Here is a 21,729-nt window from a genome sequence, read left to right on the forward strand (position 1 = left end):
AGCTAAAAAAGATTCTTGTCCTGCCCTAATGCAAATCTCGAGTCCAAGAATTAATGTAGTTGAGGACACTGCTGCTGCCACTGAGAAGAGACAGGGTGACCAAAAATTGAAAGGAGACTACAGAAGAGCTTCAGTTCTAATTGACTGCTTTTCACTTAGGATAAAAATCTGTGCTTTCAACTCTCTACGCCGTGCTTTATTGAAGGGATGCAGACAGCAATGAAATATATTTTCCAAAACGAACGTATACATCAAAAGAACTAGCTATAACATTAAGCAGTTATAAGCATTAAGCAGAATACAAAGAGGGAGTAATATTCCAGTGCTAGGAAGACCAAAATTGGCAATACCTCAGTGGCAAAACAAAAAGAGGAAATATCCTGCCTCCCCCCCAAATTGTTTAACAATTTTAAAGAAAAGGGTGGCAGCCAACAGGGAAAAAAAATAAAAAAATAAGATTTGTAGGTTAAGTAAAGACTGAGGTTAGCACCAACTCAGAGTTCAGGTCTATTTTTTCAGGTACTTATTTATATAAGTAACAGTATGAAAAATAAAGCTCAATAAGAAAGGAAGTATCTCACACTCCAAAGTAATCTTCTATGCCAGTAAGAATCCGTCCTTATAGACTTGTAAAAAGGAGAGCCCATGTGACATCTTTTACCGCAGCTTCCAGACACTGTCAAAATTAAAATTAGATTTCTAATGTAGTAGCAAGATATTTTGAGAGGTTTGTGTTATTTATAATTTAAAAGGCATAAGGAAAACAATTCAGAAGTGACTGTGCTGCTCTGTGGATAGGGGGAGAGAAAAATGCTTCTAAGTGACAGTTACTAGAACTAAATTTCTGTTCTCTCTAAAAATTTCTGTCTTTGAACAGTGATGTAATCCCAGCTGTCACACAGGGACATTTAGATATGGAATTGGTGTGAATATTGGTGTTCTTCAGACAATGAAGTTTATCCTACTGCCTTTCTTTTTCAAGATACTACATCAAAAAGTTACCTAGATACCAACTGTTACTCAGAACAGTTCTGGCTATAATTTGGGCTAATTTATAGTTTGTATCCTTACAGAAGAAAATTCAGAGGGAGTAAGTCACTGTAAAGGAAGATAACATCCAGCTTGGAAAAATGCTTGCAAGTTCCTCACATGGTATTAATTTACCATTTTACAACATGAGTAGAATAATGCCCAAGACGAAAACATAGAAACAACTGTCACTTTCAGAAGACCATGTGCCTGAAGCATATTCTTGTTTCTTAACTATAATTTTAAGATGTACAAGAGGACTGAAAAGTTTGGCTATTTTACCTAAAAAGTTTGGGATTGCTAGACAAAGGCTGCTTTTCTACATGAAGCCCTAGTCAGATGTTCACTAAATCATGGCAGAAAAGTGAAGTCCACAGCAAATCTGTAACAATTAATAGATCACAATATTGATTTACTATTCTGTAGTCTCACACACTTAACCAGCACCTAGGAGAAAGTCTAGCAGTCAACTAATGAATAAACAGGTCTGGCACACTTCACAGATTATCAGAATCAAAGAACATGAAGTTTTCTGATAAGAAGGGAGAACTAGCTGAAAGATATTAGAGAAAAATACTGTTATCAGAAAATGCCAGTTCACTGACCCAAAAGAACATTTAATTCAAAACATTCCTAGCCTGATGGGCTTTTAGGAAACCGAAGCTTAGGATTCCATAGTACTGTGCGTCTACTACAAGCTAATGAAGTTGCAAGCCTTCAGGAGAGTTCCATGAAACTAATGCCCGACAGTAAGTTTAACAAGTAAGTGGAATTTCCTAAGAGATTCAAAGTTTCATGGGAATTTTCAAGAGGTTTCTTTTCAATTATCATTTCTGTGTCATTCAAACAACCTGTCTATTTCCCGGAAACTGGAAACTGTTTTGAAATGATGAACAAGAGAAAAGTCATTCTTATCTCCCAGTGGATCCAACTCCTTCATATTCAGAAACTGTTGGTTTCTATTATTTTTTTAAAAACATTTGAAATTGAATTAAATCCTGCATCTAGACTGCACTAATACAGTGGTTCCCTGAGACCATTTGACATTTCTCTTACCTGCTGAAACTACAGAACAAAAGGCATCTTGTGTGTAGATGCCAAATTATAACACAGTAAGTGAACTATCAACCCAATAAACCTCAGTGCTGCATTCTTCACAGTACTTATTTCCAAACACGTTAACACAAATGCTGAAACCAGTTCACTAAAAAAATTTTTAATAATCCCAGGTATATCCCAATTTTACCAAGAAATGTGTGCAACATACCTTTAAACTATCAGTTAATTATTTAAGTTTGGTTTAAGTTTACTTTTCTGCATTTTATAATTCTTATGCCATGTAGTTTCACCTTTAACTTACAGCTTATTTTTATAAATACCTCGTTTTAAAGAAATAAACCGACAAAACCAAGACACCCAAAAACCATCCAGACAGACATAATTTTTGTATCCAGCCAAAACTTGGCTTGGCAAATCAGACAAAAGTTAGAGCTGGCAACGTATCAACTAGGTCAACAAGAACTGGATACTCTTATCTATGTAAAACCTTCACTTGAAATAAGAAGTATTAACCATGCCTCCTTTCTCTAAAAGATTTTCTGGAATTCAAGATTAAAATTGCAAGTACCTCAGATGCTCCAATTGGGTTCAAAGAACTCTAAATTCAGCTGAACTATGATTTCAAATCAGTTTGTAAGCATGCTCGGTGCATGAAAGAAAAGATTACATTGTTCAAAGTAGGTAGGTAGTGTATCTCAACTTATATGTTACAGACAACCAACCTGTATATCTACATGTTCTAAGCATACTTCTATTGAATTTGCATAATATACTGAAAAGAACACACATAAATTTCTAATCTAATCCAATCCTTTGATTAAGAGGGCTGAATTCTCTCATTTCCCACTAGAAATTGAAAAAGCAGAAATATAGAAACAGAGACTTTGAATACAAATTTTAGCTTCAAATTAGGCACTCTCATCAGATAAAAGATGTCAAATATAAGAAAAAAGTTAATTAGTCTCTTGTTTTTGCTTTTAACAATTGACACAATTCAAAGATTAATCAGGTGTGTTCGGGTGGGGTTTTTTTTGTTTGTTTTGTGTTTGATTGTTGGTGGGTTTTTTTAAAGTGATTAGCACATATCTGTACAAACTTTTGAAAAACTTCCTCCCAATCATTAAATGGCAAAAGACAAGGGACAAAATAGTAAGATTCTAAGTGTGGGACTCAGACTCTTATCTGCTGTAGAACAGAATTCATATATTACTCAAATGAAGCCATATACCAGCTCTGAGAATTTATTAGGAGATAATAAATTTTTGTAATAATTCTGTAATTAATTTCTGAGTAATGTCAGTTTTATAGAACATAATAACAACCTGACTTGGGGAGCAGGAGCTGGAACACCAGAAAGGAAAAACAGGTATGTATTTCAAGCCCCTAGTGGCAAGATTCTGAACACATTAGTCACATGTAGAAAAGACAAGAGCTCTTACACAAGACAGACAGGTTTGAACAGAGGGCTATCCTGTCTTAGAAACACTCTGTTCCTTTTGTATTCCAGCACTGGCGCTTCCTTAGCGAACATTCATTATTTCCAGACAGACATTGATTTTCAGTTCTAAATTTGTTAGCCTGCTTTAAAAATAACGAGAAGAGATACCTCTTCATTTTATTTTTACCATTTCATTTTCAAAAAAAAAAGGAAAAAAGTTATGCCCCCATTTCAATCCTTAAAACAAGCAAAAACTCGGCACAAATTCTGTCCTGAGTTTACACAGATAAAAAAGAAAACATTTGAATCAGATAGGTTTTTGTTGGCTTCCCCCCCCCCCCCCCCCCCCGAAGAACCATGAATTTTAAGATAAATAGAAAACGGTAGAATCTTTACCAGACTTCACTATTCCATTCACAATCTAGTGAGTTTCTTTGATCCAAGACAGCCATATCCTATTGCTTCCCACAAGTCTCAAGGAAGGCAAAACAGGAAACTTCAGTACTTTGAGCCGATCTGTAAGTAGGGCACCTTTTCCCCTCTTAATGAAACAATTCAGAAAGACAACAGCAACCACTTAGGGAAGCCAATGGAACTACAAGGTCAAGAATACAGGAATAGTATTTCTTAAAAGAAAGGTGTGATTACAGTCTGCATTTCCAGCAAGAGGGAAACTCCTGCAGGAACCAGATAAAATCTCGCTTCCAGCATTCTGGAGAACTTCATATGAAGTTACTTACCTGGTACCAAACTTTTTAATCAGTCTCATAGGTCAATGTCACTCATACCCCACACAAAGAGCATAACAGCCTTTATTCCTAATCTGCAAGGTTGAGAATGAAGGAGGGAAAAATGCCAGAGTACCACTAGAGATGTACAACTGACGGAAGCTGTTGAGTATCCAGTTCGTAGTTGTTCTGTATGCCACATAATCAGGTCAGCTGGTTGTTAAAGGGCAGGTGGAGAAGTACAGCAGCACACAGAACAAAGGACAGTTAACAACTCTTCACCACCCAAATCACTACCAAGTAGCTACTCTTGCAGGCAACAGTAGATGAGGCTGCTCTGGCTCTTTTGAGTTTGCAATGCTGGTGGTCAAATGAGGCAGCCAAGGTGTGCAGAAGGTGTGCAATCCATTGTTCCTACCTAGGAAATTAACAGCAAGGCCTAGAGAAAACAAGCAGTCACATGAAGTACTCAAAATGCTACTGTATTTGACAAACTGAAGCAACAGCCTTACAAAAACCCCTTTCTGAACCACCAGACAAGTATTCTTAAAGTCACCAATTAAGAGGCATATTCATCAGGTAAGACCACAGGTTTCAATAACTGACATTATCACACTAAATAAGCAAGTTTCCTCAGGACACAGTGCAGTGGGTTTCTCTCATGGCTTTTTCTCCTGCAGAGTCACTGCAGAAAGCAGACTAGTTAAATAGGAAATCCATGATCCCTTGAATTTTCAGTTCACTCCCTAAAGGTCTGTGGGACGAAGAGTGCTTGCCAGAGATCGCAAGAACAATTCAGACATGACCAATTTACAAATGCTTCCTCAAGAACTCTGGTATCTGTAGGATTTATTAAACAGTTTCTCTCTAATGTGAATTCTTCAGTGAAACCCTCGTGTTTTGTTGAGAAGCCCTAGTTTTAAGAAAACATCCCGCTCTGTGCAAGTTGTGAGGTACTAAACACTGAAGTATCCAGTAATCTACGATTGTTTCTGAGGACTGCGCACAAAAGTTGATCTACGGTCAGTGCTGAAGTGCAGTTCTCCACAGCAGCACTAAGCTCAGAGCACTCTAGACACTTCCAACATTTCAAGATAAGAACTCCTGATGCCACAAGTTATAAATGGAGCATTTCTTACTAAATCTCATTTCCCTAGGGTAGAACAGACTTGTTCAGGAGACAGTAGACTTAGGCAATAGTGCAGACATGAAATAAAACTACTTTCTGATATATCCTAACCAGTCTGGTGGTCTTGCTGAAGAAATTCTCTCCAAGAAGGTATAACATTTGGCATTCCAACAGAGAAGGCCAGTATAATTTTTGGAGTTTTTTGGATGTTGCTGCTTAAAAAGTGGTAAGAAATAAAAATAAACTATGGTAAGGCACCTAGTGAAAAAGGGAAAATCAAGAGCCACCTCACATCTCTCAGCTCCATGTTAAGACAGCCGAGAGGAGCTGATGACATGGAAGAGGAGTGCATGTTTTTGGAAACCGCTACAGCAGACTGGTATCAAGTGCCTATGGCGTATACATCAGTTAGAGTTAAGACAGACATATGAATTGTCATCTCAAGAGAAAGCTTTGTCAAGCCCGAGGGGAATTTGCACAACACATGTAAAACAGTCATGGAACTGACCAAAAAGGAAGAAAACAACAAGCAATGCTGAAGAAGATGGTCCAGCCTAGAAAAGGGTTATTAGATCATTACCTTAGGAGTAAGTTTTACCTTGCTAAATGCATTTTACCAACAATCAAAAGAAGCGTACCACTATACCTGAATTTCTGACTGATTGCATCAGCGCAGAATGTGATGTGGCCTTCAAAGTTAAACACATGACATTTCATTTCACATCTGATTACATGAATTGTAGGAACATACACCTGGAAATAAGTAGAGAACCCACTAAGAGCTACACAGTTGAAATTACTTTGACCAAAGGCTCTTGTTTACTGATAGAGCACAGGACAGTTATAAGTCATCAGTCAGACAATTGCTCGGATTTAGGCATGAACAGAAAAAGGTGTAGCAAGACCTTAATCAGGGGAGATTTGAAACAAAGCCTTCTGAACGTCTTCCTTATAGCAAAACTCTCTATATGTCACCAGAAGATCTCTGACCTCAAAAGCCAGGTACCACAACAAAGTGGAACACACAACTTAATGGGTGGCAGAATTCCGAAGCGAACAGGAAACATGTTTCGCCAGCAGACATTGTACTATATCACTTCCAAGCTTGTTTTCAGTCAGCTAAATATTACCTGCGAGTTCTGTACAGCCTCACCTACAGAAGTTCTCATTTTCAACTCCTCAGGCCAAGCAGCCAAACCTTCTTTCTCTCCAATCCTTTTCCACCGTCCCCATTTAACTTGCTTGTTGCCATGATCATCTGCTACATCTTATAGCCACTAGGACTTTCCCTCTGCCAAGCAAGTTCAGTTGATGCCAGGGAAGGAGCAGCCTCTCCTGCTCCTTGGAGGGCCTACCCGATTTAGTCATACTCAACACCAAAGGACAGGAAAGGGACAACACAACAATCGACAAAAAACAATCAGCAACTGTGTATTCCCATCTTGTAGTGGCCTGTACATGCCTACCAGACAGATGCCTGCTTAGAATATATGCCAGCAAATGCATACATAGACTCATTTAGGTTGGAAGACCCTTAGAGATCATCGAGTCCAACTGTAAATCTAACACTGCCAATTCCACCACTAAACCATGTCCTTAAGCGCCACGTCTACACCCCTTTTAAATACCCCCAGGGATGGTGACTCAACCACTTCCCTGGGCAGCTTATTCCAATGCTTGACAACCCTTTTGGTGAAGGTATTTTTCCTAATATCCAATCTAAACCTCCCCTAGTGCAACTTGAGGCCATTTCATGAGCCAGCAAGTCAAATGGTCATAACTGGGCAAATAAAATCCACACAATAAAATTCCAGATGCATAAAGAATTGTAATGTATTACTGAAGATCCAATACAACTTCTGTGAAGGGGGAGTCATACTTCAAACATGACTGAGTTATTTGAAGATGTCAGCAGGCATGTAGACGTGGGACACTAATAATAAATCAAGATTTCAAAAGAGACACCTATTGACATCCATCTCCAAAAGCTTTAAAAACTTCACATGCAACAGAGAAGTCCTTCCATAGATAAGTAACTGGTTAAAACACAGAAGTAAATGGTTAGTTTTCACAGCCGAAAGTCACAAACAACAGTGTCCTAGGGCTACCTCTGCTCTTCCACTCAAAGAGGTTATCTAATAAAGTGACAATCCACTGCCCAGTACAGTCTAGTATTAACAAATAAAATCACGAGAACATCAAGGGAACTTCAAAATATTGAAGGTGGTAAAATTGAAGATGATTACCAAAAGCAAGTAAATACTAAGCTAAATAGTGAAGAAATCACATCTTCATATTACAGAGCCAACAATGGGCTCTGAATTGATTTATCACTCAAATTTTATTTTGGGGTTAAAATACATAGCTCTGTGAGAGGATGAGCTCAGTAAAGTGCATCTCAAACTCTTTGACTTCTTAAAGGAAGATCTTCTGTGTTGTTCCCTGGTCTGCCACCACATAAATCCACACTAATGTGATCTTGAATACGTGTAGTTCTAGTTTCCCATCTCAAGAACAAAGCAGAATTAAGAAAATACAAGAAAGGACAAAAGAATGATCAAATTTAACAAACACCCTTTCCACAGGTAACACATAAGAACTCTTCAGCTTGAGGGATGGCCAAAGGAAGATAGGTCAGGTCTTTTGAAAAAAAGAAAACTGGAAAAACCCCACAACCACATGAATAGGAAACACCTTTGCCATCCCTTGCCTTTTTTAAGTAATGGTTTCATATGGTGCTTTCAATTCTTGTTTTAAGACAAACAAAAGAGTGACATAACACAATATAACCAGGGGACACCAGAGACCCACTGAAGTTTATGTTGCTTCAAAAATCACTCACTCACACAAAATCAACAATAACATAGTAGAATAATCTAGTAAATTAATTATAAAAAGCAAGAACACTGTTTTTCTCCCAAGGATCAAGACAGGTGTCACTGAAGGCTGGAAGATATTTCAGAAACAAACATCATTATGTATTAATATTTTTTCCCTAGCAGTCCATCAACTGGCTGCAGACAATACATCCCAGACTAGACAAACCTCCTCTGATCTAATAGAGCTGTTCTTATCTGATGATGCAAGGACAGATTATTATGACCCTCATTCAACACGGTCCGTTGTTTGAAATACTTTGTTTGAAATACTTTGTTTGAAATACTTTGTTTGAAATACTCTTTAACATGACTGTGTAAAACCCATTCAAACTGGAACAGGAGGAAAGGAAAATACAGATCACAAGAACAGAGAGCTTATTATAGCGTCTACACTGTGACTGGGATTGTACCACAGTGCAGATAGTAAACTTTGCACAATAACTGCTATTAACTGTTTGCACTAGCTTGTGCATTTGTAGATACATTTTTTCCCCCACTTGTCTGTGAACCACTTGTTTAAAATTCAAATCCACTACAGCAACTTTTGAGCCGTTAGTGCTCATTATCCATTAACACTCAGTTTTTACTACATTAAATAAGCAATAATATCTGAATAGGAATAAACATAGAAGGGGAAAACATAAGGAAAAACCCTAAATGACAGTGTTGGCACAATATATAAACACTGTGGATAAATTAAGGCTATAAGTTAGGACACTTCTAGCCAGACTGAGTTTGGGATACATTTCCAAAGAAGAACAGTTAATGGCTACGGATTGTCCAAACGGCTACTGATTAGCATGTGAAAGTCTGATAACAAGGCAGTAGACTTCTTGATCTAGCAAGACTGTTGGAGACAGGAGACAGACATTTCCTGAATAAGGTGATAGAAAGACACATACACCCCCCCTTTTCCTCAAGCACCATGAGAGGGGATACCTAGCAGCAGTACATGTAGAAAGATGGGATTAGACACTGAGGAAGACAGCACACAAGTCTCCCGGAGCGAAAGATGGAAAGTATAATTTGCCTTGGTGAGCATGTTTGTGATGTAATGCAAGTCAATTGTGAAGACACTCCATATAGAAAACATATAAAAATCAAAAACTAAGAGAAAACTATTTGTGGACACAGATAAGGTTGTCAGTATTGCTTTAACATCACTGACAATAAATAAAAATAATGGTTTGAAACCAAAGACAAATGGGTGGTTATAAGGAGAATTCAAAGACAGAAAATGACTGCTTATGAATGTTGAAGGATGGAGAGGATAGGGTGGTCCATAAAGAGTAAGAAAATTGAAGGAGCATGAAGCAGAACACAGGTAAATCCATAGTCACCACATCGTTCAGCTGGTAGTACAGGAAACTTTTGAGACAGTTTGACACAGTTAGCACTAGAGCCCTTATACAGAGCAGTCTAAGGCAGCAGTAGACCTTAAGCAGATCCTATTTTTCTTCCCCCTCATCAGATGGCTAACACCAGAATGACCTGCAGCTGAACTACAGGTCACGAAGCAGTAGCCATTTGATAATCCTCCCCCATACTCAGATTAGGAGGCTTAATAGCTTCACTTAGGTGAAGTCAAATGCTCACATTTAACTGGGCCTTGCCGTGGCACACTTTCTGTTCTGTGAGCCAAACAGCTGCAATCTCAAATTGGAGTCCTTTAAAGCAGTCTTCTATAATCTACATCATGTACAGCAGCAAAATTCATTATTAATCAAAACATGTGCAGCAGTTTTGCACCAGTATTTTAACCTGACATTATAAACTTGTGTAGTGCTTTCAGAATGAAAAATAACACTTTTAAATAAGATGCACAAAGCTTTTTGACAGTAGTTATGAAAAGCAGCAGCATATTCAACCCTAGATCAATTGCACTGCCCTCTGACCTATTAGTGGCTCAGCAGACTAGAAATGCACTAAAGCTAGTTTATAAGGCAGTGGAATTATGATGGTGAGAACTATTATTCATACATAAGATTTTAACTAGCCTTTAATTAAGATGAAGAAGCTGGGAATTGTGGAATGAGGAAGATAAATATTTATAATCTGAAAATTAAGCAGTTTTAAAAGCAGTTGGTAGCATTTTAGAATAAAACACATTGCAAAACAACAAATATTTCCACAGAACAGCTCTTTAAACAGGAGTGATCAATTCCCCAGGTGCCACAAAAGCTAAGATGTCTCATTGGAAAGCAGGACCCTACCAAGTTATACAAAAACTGAAAGCTGAGGAACATAGTTAAAGAGGTCACAAATTCTGTGAGCTTCCATTTACCAACAGACATTAAAAAAAAAAATTAAAAAATTCACATGTAGTGACATTTACCCAACTCTCACTCCTACAAAAACAACACATGCTGCTATGGAGATGCAAGCCGGGATGGATGTTGAGAACCAAACACAATTAAAAGCAGCAGCTGAGACTCCAAAAGAATTTTGCAAAGAACAGAATGTTTATCTAAGAAGGAGTTAATCCAGCTTCTCAAAATACTACACAGGAACCTAGCCTGTGCCAGAAGTGAAAACAAAAAGAAAGATGACAACCTGACACATGGGTCTTTGATCTGCATGCTGCTGACCACACCCCAAAAAAAGGAAGTGTACCTCTCAATGCATTTCTACAGATTCTAAGCCCCTTTCTCTGCAATACATCTTCTACCCCTTCACAGGCTCAAACAGATGAGCCACGACCATCCATCTTCCCTTCCCTTCCTACTCTCTCCTCCCTTCTTCCTGGTTTCTCCATGCCTCTAGTGGACGGAGGATAAAGTGATAGATTAGCAGTGGAAAAAAAATTTTTATCTATCTATCTCACATAATAACTTCACACCCTCAAACAAAGTTGGTTTGGTTTGATGTTTTTTTTTTTGTTTGTTTGTTTTAATGTATGGTAGCTAAATTTGTAATGCCATCTATTTTTCAGGAGGTCATGCTAGACATGAGAATCACACAAATTCAGTTCCATTCCAACCTCTATCAGTGTTCCAAGCTATCTTATCAGAGTTCCCTCCAAGCACATCAAAGAGAACAAGGTTCAAGAATAACACAAAAGACAGTGGTCCTAACTTGGACAAAAAATATTAAGTTAGTGAAGTCTATAAAGCTCTGGCTGACCTCTACACTTTACCATAAACACACTGAACTCTAAAGGTTAGAATAACAACCTTGTTTGAAGCCCTAATACTTGAGTCATATTCAAGAAGAAGGGATCCGTTGGAACTATCTATTCAAAACACCCATATAATACAGACAAAAAATAAAAGAGGCAAGGGCGGAGAAGGGGAAGAGGTACTAATTTTTCCCATTTTAGCTGTAGGCAGTACAAGCCCTGGCTACTTGCTGCTTTTGGAGTACAGCTCCTCAAAAGCATACACTGATCTAATAAATTGATCAGCACACCACATTCCTATTACTCTTTTCCTTACACAACTACTAGTACTTATTACCTCATCAAGACAGTTCAGGAGACTCAACTAACAGAAAACCAACACAGAGCAACAACAACAAAAAAACCACAAGTAGGCCCCCCAGACTAAATTAAAAAGGGCAGTTCACTGTTACATCACACAAGTTCCACTACAAAGGGAGAACAAGTGGAAAGATGTTTTGTTATTCTTACTCTTGTCAACAATCTTGTTGATTAGGATGCTGTTCAGTCAACTTAGTTTCCAGCTCACTTAGAACCCCCCAAAAAACTGTTCTTAAAATAGGCAGTTACTAAAAATCAGAAGCCTTGTTCTCTCCAGTAAAGCTACTTACACTTGACTGAGGAGAAAAAGCAGGTATGTAGTAAACCTGATTAGGAAACTGATCCAAGTTAAACTAGATCTGACCTTTTCTTTCCTATTCTTCCTCTTGCCACGTTCCCCCTGCTGTTTTCTAGGTTAGTTTTCAGCTAGATTAGTTTTACAGTCTAGTTTGTTGAACTGTTTAATAATAAATGAACGCTCATACCAGTCCACAGAAATCATCAGGGTAGCTACAGCGAGTCCAGAAATAAAAAAGAACAAAATTATGTTATGTATCAACAAAAAAACTAAAAGTTACCAACCTCAACCATTAGTACAGTTACTGAATGCCAATTCAAGGGAAGAACTGAGACTGAGTTGCTGTGACAATATCTCTACTCATGGTTTTGGTTTACACAAGCTCCAGCTTAAGTAACTCCTAGTGCCTACAAACTATCAGAGTTTAAGCTTCTCAACTCACTATCAGCCACATAAAAAGTAAACAGCTACCATATAAGAACATACAATAAGAAAGTTCAAGCTATGCCTAAAAACATTAACAAAGATTACAGTAGTTCCTGGAACACTTATAAATTGAACTACTTCCATATACCAGTATCTAGACATAAAGAGCACCAAAAACAATCACAGATTTTATCAACACTGCTGAAGATACGCATATCTACTTGTATGCTCTGCAACATGTTTCTGTTCTGATTGCAAAAAATTCAAACACAGTATTGCTTGCATCCCACACGGTCCATGAATTAGTCTGTGTAGCAGGTAGTTTTATCTTTCATAAAATTACACTACATGCATGCTTACAATTGCAGATTCACAAGAGAACAGTGAACTAGTACTGCATCTAGGGCTAGACACACAAAACTTCCTCCTTCTGCCTTTTAAACTAAGCCTCTGAGTGTCATTACTCTAACTTTTCTTACACTATTTTCCCAAGTAAAAATTTCTCTCAGGAGTCAAACATAAGATATCCCTTCAAAAATACATAATAACAGCAGTAGGCAATTACTTCGTGGAGAAAAGCTGATGAGTTGAAACGGATTGTGAGAGGACATGGAAAAGAAGCTGATTTAACACTAAGTATTTGAAACAAAGACAGTCCAACATAAGCAAAACAAACCCCACGTGTTTTCTCTTATTTCAATCTAAAGACAGTTAATGTGATACATACACCGCAGCAACTTCCAATGACACATACTAACACACTGACCATTTTTTCCTCTTTTCTTAACCCGCTTAGTTCAGGGGAGATCAGGATGGTATGTTTAGGGCTGTGTTCCATTCCTGGCAGCTGACAGTGCCATAGGCAGCTAAACCAATCCAATGGCTTATTTCTGCTAATACCCATCCTGCTTCTGTCATGCAGTCCCACCCCCGTCCTTGTGCTAGTACCAGCATCCACTAGATTTTTTTTTTTATTTTTTTTTTTGCAAGACCCTACCTCTTTTCAACAGACAAGTGACCAGCTACCGAGTTAAAGCAGATCAGAGAAGGGTCTGATGAGTGCTGATGCAAGCATATGAGCAGCAGGAGCATGCAGTTATGATTGTGAATTCTCTATTCTGGTAATAGCTCTGTGAGACTTGATGATGCAATACGGCACTTCGCTGTTTTCTTAGATTGTTGGTTTCATATTAAGTGTTCAGTGCTAATGCTGAGTTGAACACCTGCCTCTGTAATGCTAGTTTGAGCTATTCCCTTACACTATACCATCTTTCCCCATTGCAGCAAAAACCGCCTGTGAACCCGTGCTGTGATTCTGATCTAGATTTAATTTCTGTTCTTCTTCCAACATTTACAGTAACACAGCGATTACTTCCCTGATCTGTTTTACACTGGAATCACACCAAGATTTTCACATCACAGCTCAAAGCATGACAGATCCACAAGAACACATTACACCAGTATTACTGCCCATCATATTGGATGACGGCACTATGGCGATAGCAAGCTTGTTTGCCGTTTAAAAAAGCTGGAGTGCCTAGGAAGCAAAAGACTTCAAAGCAGGTATAATTTTGAAATCATTCTTGCATACAGTCTATTAGTGGCTTGACAGGTAACAGAGCAGAGACATCAAAACAATCACAGACAGACAAGAACACTATAGACGTACAGTAAAATAACTAGTGCTGACACTACTACTGTGCGACTATAGAAAAATCACCTAAACCAGCACCAGTACTACAAAAAATGTGACACTAACGTACTGCAAAGTACTTACAGCCACAGTGAAAGTGATAACACTTCTGCATATTGTGGGAATAAAGATACGAAGTAGTTAACGCAGGAGCATTGCAAGCCTGGGGATAACACCAAATGCAGTAGCTACAAATCTTCTGTTTGGAGGGGAATTCCTCTTCCTGGAAAAGTGCACTTGAGAGACAGATGGTTCAAAAATAGTAAGCTGGAGCAGGAGTTCAAATACTTAAAAATAAAACTGAAAGTCTAGATCCAACAAAACAGAATTAGATGCCCCAATGTATCCTAGTTTAGCGGGAAAAATGCCAGAAAAAAATATAACACAAGTAAAGGAGTATTTGTACACTAGATCTCACAAGCATACAAAAATGGATTTTCACTTTGATGAAATTTCAGTTTTCATAAGAAAGCCATACTGAAGCTATTTCCTGTCAAATACGTGCCCTTGAGCTGCAGCAGAGGAACAGTAAAACTTCTACTCTTCCCCTCCCCCAAAATAGCAATGCATTTATTTTTTTTAAAAGTAGTTGAGATAATATTTTAAACTTTCATTTTCACAGCAAAAGATTTATTCAGAGCCTTTTATATTTTCACAATATAATGCAAGGTCCTAGCAAGAAGATTTCAACTTCCACAACTGGAGTTACCTGGCACTTCCCACTAAAAAGCCTCAAGTTACTGCTCCAAACTTTACCCTAAGGATACCGTCATAACATGGTAAAAAGCACCACCTCATACTGAAGCTTTTTCTTGCACCCAAGCAACTACTAGGTCTCTCCTCTGTGCCTATTCATTAAAGTTATGGGGACTCAAGGTACTTGCCAACACTCTACCTGTAAAGTTCAAATGAAATTCGTCAGTGGGATCAATGACTGCTTGGAAAAACTACATAAAACCTGTTTCTTAAGGCTGACCACAGTATGAATCTGGACTTTTATAGCTCCATACTACCAAAGCTGCTCAATCCAATGGAATGCATTTAATAAATTCACATTACAAAGTTTTAATCAGAGAACCAAAGAACCAATTTTCAACCATTCTAATATTCACCTCTATAAAATAACTTCAGTTTAAACCACCACAGAACTCAGTTGCTGGCTAAGGTACTTCAACTCTGAGCTTTCTGCCACTTTCCCATAAACACAGAATTTAGAATTAGGGTATTTTGTTTGTTAGTTGTGTCACAAAGACTATCCCTAGGACAAAACATACCAGTAAGTGCTGCTGTAAACAGTAGTTGTTAGCACGTATTATGCATGCTGTAAGAACAACAACAGAATCAAGATCTTCAGGTGCCTTCTAAGAGCATCTAGTTTTGAACACTGATTGAGTCATGCAAGAGTTAAGGTACATCCATAAGCACAAGTCTAGGCATCTTAGGAATATTAGTGCTCAACATAACACACACAAAGATTACCATCTGAACAGCGATTTTGTGCTGAACACCTATTCAGAATTTCTGTGAATATATTCCATTCATTTACAACGCAAAGTCTTTCATACCTTCAAATACGTTTAGATAACAAATAAGAGAATTCTCAGTAATGCCAGTGAAATTTTATCGCTGTTTTTCTTCTCAAATTCTTTAAATGCTTGAACATTTTGACACGAGACTTTAAATTATATTCCACAGGTCACAAATTAACGTAACAGGCTGGCAAAACCCCAGCTTTTAATTCTAAAGCCCATGCAAATATTCAAGTCTGCAACCAGGTTTTGACAAACAATTCAGCAATCAAGCCCTTTGAGCAGAAGTCCCTAACCATCACCGACCCTCAAGAAAACAGTACACTGCAGGTAACTGAGTATTATTTCTGTCTCAATGTTGAGGATATGAACAATCTATTAACTAGAAGCCTCAAGCTGGACAATCACTGTCTTGGAGGTACTATCTCTGTCTCAGTTTACCATTTCCATAAAATAAAGTGAGTGAGAAATCCTTTACAGATAAAGGATTTTAAAATGCTCAAGTGATTATACTACAGAAATGCAAATATCAAATCTAGTATCAACACAGTGATACAATACAAGATATCAAAATAAAGTTATTAATCCGAAAGGTTTAGCAGAAACCATATAACATGTTCAAGGAGTCTGTACTTTCCCACTTGACTCTCTGAACATAATGCTTGACAAACGATAGTCCACAGAACCGTATCACCTTTCAAAAATTTTTTTTTTTTAATTAAAAAATGCTAAGGGTAGAATGATACAAGTTTTTTGTCAGTGGTGGTTTTTTTGTTTGTTTTAGGTTTGACAGCAAGCTAGTTCAAAAATTGGGGTGCTACTACTTTACCACATGGTTTTCCTCACTTCACTGCAAATGTATGATTCTTGGGAAGGGCAGAGAAAGAAAAAATAAGCTGTGCCTACTCCATCATATTCACTACTCCTCCCTCCCACCACGTTGCTGTTTCAGCCATCAACCGGACAATTGCTCAGGCCTTCCAGTTAATAATAACTTTGTTAGACTCTTTGAATCCTTAGGAATACTTTTCCAAATGAGAACAATTAACCATTTTTACTTTGGAAGTTAATTTCAGCTAATGTAGGAGGCTATTTTACAGAAGTTAATGCTAAGAATTTAAAAAAAAAAAATAAAATCAACTAACAACAACAAAAAAAAAACAAAACCCAAGCCAAACCTGTTAAGCGTGCTCTATTGCCATTATCCAGACTACTCACTTTCTTGACACTTTGTTTACACTTTCTCTCAGATAAGGGCTGCTCAACAGGCATGCCAAGTAACAGTTCTTAACTCCTGACTATTAAACCAATGTCTTTCCTCCTCAGCAGTTGCTAATCATTTCATGGCTCCTTTCTATTAACTGAATTTTGCCTCATGAACACATAAAGAAATCATATCCTAAATAATTTTTATTCCAAGGGAAAGAAAACTGAGCATGAAGCAACACCACAGCGCAATCAGTGTAAAATATAAGTCGTATCTTATGGTTTTACACTTTGAAACTCTCAGTGAAAAAGCAACCCAAAAAACAACTTTGAAGAAGCGAAATTTAAGTGAAATTTTGTCTTACGGAGCATTCATTACATTTCCTTGCAGTCCGTGTCAGCATTTGTCATGCTGCGCAACCGTGTTTCCAGAACACATCTGGCAGCATATCATTACCACCTGTACGTCCCGTCCTTTCAGCTATTAACTGTCAAGCAAATATTTAGGATTTTAGTTTAAATTTAACACTTAAATACCATTAAATAACAGGTAACCAGAGGAACAGCCATTTATATCTTTTGAGTGATATCTGTCAATCGGACTTAACAGTTTAACACAGCATCTATACCAATGAACTAGTTCTCCCTATATATTCTAATTAAACTGCATTCTTTCCACAAGAAGTGTTACATGGTATATTAGTGTATGGAAATCCATAATATTGTTTAGGAAAACAACGTTTATAACTTGAAGGATTAAAAAGACAGTGCAAGCATACAGAGGTATCGCAATATATACACAGGTGTTACAACAGATGTTTCAAAGTGTTATTGGGGCAACACCGCAAGAACAAGAAGTCTGTGTGCACAAAGAAGCTACAAGGCTACTGAAAATATATAAACACCCTGCAAATCCGGACAAAGCCAAACGCCTGTAATTATAAGCGCACCTACTTGTCCGATATTTACTCCTCACTGCGATCTCGCCTCAAGCAGAGGCAGAAACACTGAATGAACAGCTGCTGATGCTGCTCAGCCTCCCCGTTACACCTGGATGCGCTTCCAGCGCTCAGCCATCAGGGCGGGCCAGCACCGACCCCACCGCGCTACTTGAAGATCGAGGATTTGATCTCTTTCCCCGAGAAGGGAAACGTCTGTTGAAACGATACAAAACGAGCGGCTCCCGACAGCAGAGCGTTCTCCCCCCCACACCCCGCGAACAACAACAAGAAACGCCCCCGAGCCCAAGCGTCCCCCGCCCTGAGGTGGCAGCGCGGCGGCGCACGGTACGGAATGCCAGCGCTGGGAGCGGGCACGGCCGGGAAGGGGCCGGGAGGGAAGGAGGGAGGCCGGGCAGAGACGCGGGCCGCTGGCGCGGCTCCCCGCCCGCCCGGAGCGGCCCCGTCCCCCTTCCCTCCCCAAGGTCCCCCCTCCCCCGGGCGGGAAGGCCGCCGGGGACCGCGCTCCCCCGCACCGGTACGCGGGGAAGTCACGTGACACCCCCCCCCCAGGAGTGGGAGGGGGAACCCTCGCGGCACGCGAGACACCGGGGCAGCCCCGGAGGGGGGAGCGCGAGGGGAGAACTGCCGTCGCCATGACAACTTCCGCGCGGGGGGGCGGGGGGGCGGGGGGGGGGGGAGGGAAAACTTCAAATCCCAACCGTCAGTGCAGGAGCGGCTCCCTCTTAAAGGCGCAGACACACACATACACGCACAGGCGGGCTCCCTCCCCCCCACCCCCCTCCGCCCCCCAGGCGCTGGCGATGGAGGAGGAGAGGAGGGGGGCAGCCACCGGCACTCACCGCGCCAACGGCGAGAAGCCGAGACAAAAGGACCCCAAGCCCAGAACGGGGCTCGGTCGGCGGCGCGGGGAAGGGACCGGGCGGCTCCAACCGAAGCCCCGAACGCCCACCCTCCGCTGCCCGCGGGCGGCTGGGCACCTTCGCTCTTCCCCTCACAGACCCCTCTCCGCTTCCGCCCTCCAAGAAAGCCGCCCCCCACCCCCCCACCCCATCCGCCCACCCGAGAGACCCGGGCTCGGGGCGCCTCAGACCGCTCCCCCGCCGCCGACACCCCACTCCCCTCAAGGACCCCGCTGCCCCTCGGTTCCCCCCCTCTACAGCCGCCGTGTCCCCCGCCTCACCACTACCACCACGACCTCCTCTCTCTTACCCACACAGTGCATGAGCCGGTGCCGCCAGGAGTCGAGTTCTCGGCGGACTCCCCTGCGCTCCGCCGTGCAGCGGGGGCTCCGGCACTGAGAGGCAGAGGCGGCGGCGGCAGGAGGAGCGGGAGCCGCGGCGGCCATTCTGTCTGTTCCCTTTTCCATCTGCCTCTGACCTCACGCCCGCTCATTTACATACGGGCGCGCGCGCCACCCAGCACCGCCGCGCGCGTTTCCCCCCCCCCGCCCTTTGCCTCGTCGAGCGCGTGCACGCGCACATCCCCCCCGCCGCCCCCCCTCTCCATCAGCATCCGGGGCGGGGGCGACGCGGGGAGCGGGGACACGTGTCAATCACCCCGCTGATTGACACGTGTCCCCGCTCCCCGCGTCGCCCCCGCCCCCATGGACTACAAATCCCATAGGGCAACGCGCTACCTCGACCCGGGCCTGCCAGGGGCCGGCGGCAGCAATGCACGCCGGGAGTTGTAGTTTGCTGTGGTGAAGGCGGCCTTCCGACGGCCCCAAACGGCGTACCTCGAAGGTAAGAGCATTTACATTTAAAAATAAATAAATAAAAAAAAAATTGACGTCTCGCCCTCACCCCCGTGGGGCTGCTGGGAGCAGGGCTCCCTCACAGCCCTCCTGCTCCCCTGCCTCCGCTCCCAGCCTTCTCGCCCACACCTGAGCCCCCATCATAGAATCACAGAATGGTTCGGGTTGGAAGGGACCTTAAAGATCACCTAGTCCCAACCCCCCTGCCCTGGGCAGGGACACCTCCCACTACACCGGGCTGCTCAAAGCCTCATCCAGCCTGGCCTTGAACACTTCCAGGGATGGGGCATCCACAGCTTCCCTGGACAACCTGTTCCAGTGTCTCACCACCCTCACAGTAAAGAATTTCTTCCTAATATCTAATCTAAATCTACCCTGCTTCAGTTTAAAACTGTTACCCCTCGTCCTATTGCTCCACTCCCTCATAAAGAATCCCCATTATGGCAGCCCATTCCCCACTTCCACCCCTTCTTCCATCACCGGCCATCACACAAGAGAAGGCGCAATGCCTTCCTAATTAGCTCACCAAATCAATTTTCAGAGTTCTCCTTAGCTACTGCTCAGTTCACCAGACTCTTTCTAATGGCTTTGCCTTCAGCCTACTTTTCTATAAGGGCATTGATCCCATGGAGTTAGACATGGAGGTGAGCTGGGAGCTGGCCTCACACAAAACACAGTGTTGTCTCCCACCCAGCCCACCCTTTGGAAGCGGCTGGCCTGGAAAACAGGAGCACAGTCGGTTCAGTTCAGTATCAGGGCACACGCCTGAGAAAGCTTACTCTTGTTCTGCGAAGGGCTTTGGAACTAAAGTCAGATTCAAATCCCACCGAGAAAGTTAACGCAGACACACACGCACGTCAGACGGGATTACACGGAGCCCATGGCGCTGCTCGGCCCACACAGTCACCCCCGAGCTGTGCCCCCGCGCTCCAGCACAACACAGACATCCCTCAGCACCCATCTAACGTGACAGTCGCTACCCGGGCCTTGCAAGAGAGCAATTAGTAGTCTTGAATTCCCCAGACAGAAAAAAAAAATTATGAAGATCTGGCAGTTTTCTCAGATCCTGGTGTGTCTTTGAGGGCTTCCTCCTCCCCCACAGCCCCCACCTCCCAACAGTCTTTGTGTGCAGCGTTACTTCAGCAAGAAATGGCATTTTCTGTCCCTATTTGCAGGTCGTGATAGAAAACATCATTTAATAAGGCTGTAGAAAAGACACCCTTGTTTCTTTCCTCCCTCCCCAAAAGAGCTGAAGGAGCAATACTGGAAAGAGTCATGTCACCCCGATCTAGACACAATTTTTTTTTCTTGTGCTAGAGGATGAGCAGAGCTAGGAACAGCGATACTGTATCAAAGCTGCAGAGGGGCTTCAACTGTGAACAAAGAATGGGAAGCCATTCTCCACTCATTCATCCCTCTCCATATCTGTGCAGAGCGTCAGTGCAACCAGACGCAGGGCTATTTGGGAATAGAGCCCTTACCACCATTCAGCGGAGCATTTCAGGAGAATGGCAAGACTGGAAGTGCAGGTGAAAAGGCTTCCTCTAGCTCTTCATCGCAGCAGCCAGCACTACGTAGCAAGCAGCAGCTTCTCAGCCTCCTGGCTTCCTCCTTCTTCACCTCAGATCTACTGTGAGTACCTTGGCTCTCTTATTTGCACTCGACTTCCAAAAAGCAATAAAGATTATCTGCCTTATCTCAGAGAAACAGCAAAAACCAAGGCAACTCCAGTAAGGCATTGTCAGAGCCCACACAAAATAAAATGGAACCTTATTTGGATAGAAGGCATCTGTTTTGAACTAGTAATAGACTCCATTAAAAATATTTCTTTTTTGCCACAAAATAGGCTTAAAAAAATAAAATCATGGAATGGTTTGGGTTGGAAAGGACCTTAAAGATCATCTAGTTCCAAGCCCCCTGCCTTGGTCAGGGACACCTCCCACTAGACCAGGCTGCTCAAAGCCCCATCCAGCCTGGCCTTGAACACTTCCAGGGATGGGGCATCCACAACTTTCCTGGGCAACCTGTTCCAGTGCCTCACCACCCTTACAGTGAAGAATTTCTTCCTAATATCTAATCTAGATTTCCTCTCTTTCAGTTTAAAACTGTTACCCCTCATCCT

General features: G+C 41.5%; 1 protein-coding gene across 7 annotated transcripts in view; it reads right to left on the reverse strand.

The window, feature by feature from the left end:
• LCORL (ligand dependent nuclear receptor corepressor like) overlaps positions 1-19,361 on the reverse strand; it is an 85,420-nt gene extending 66,059 nt beyond the window's left edge. For 3 of the 7 annotated variants that reach the window (XM_074587686.1, XM_074587683.1, XM_074587685.1), the window contains exon 1: positions 19,064-19,325. In XM_074587686.1, the coding sequence (XP_074443787.1) occupies positions 19,064-19,220 (157 nt within the window). In that variant the 5' untranslated portion in view covers positions 19,221-19,325. Of the gene's footprint in view, positions 1-19,063 lie in introns of all 7 variants that reach the window. The other 4 variants (XM_074587689.1, XM_074587690.1, XM_074587688.1 and 1 more) reach the window with 2 other exon arrangements.
• Between the last annotated feature and the right edge of the window lie 2,368 nt (positions 19,362-21,729).

The sequence above is a fragment of the Larus michahellis genome, chromosome 5, assembly GCF_964199755.1.
Source record: "Larus michahellis chromosome 5, bLarMic1.1, whole genome shotgun sequence".
In the NCBI taxonomy this organism is placed as follows: domain Eukaryota; kingdom Metazoa; phylum Chordata; class Aves; order Charadriiformes; family Laridae; genus Larus; species Larus michahellis.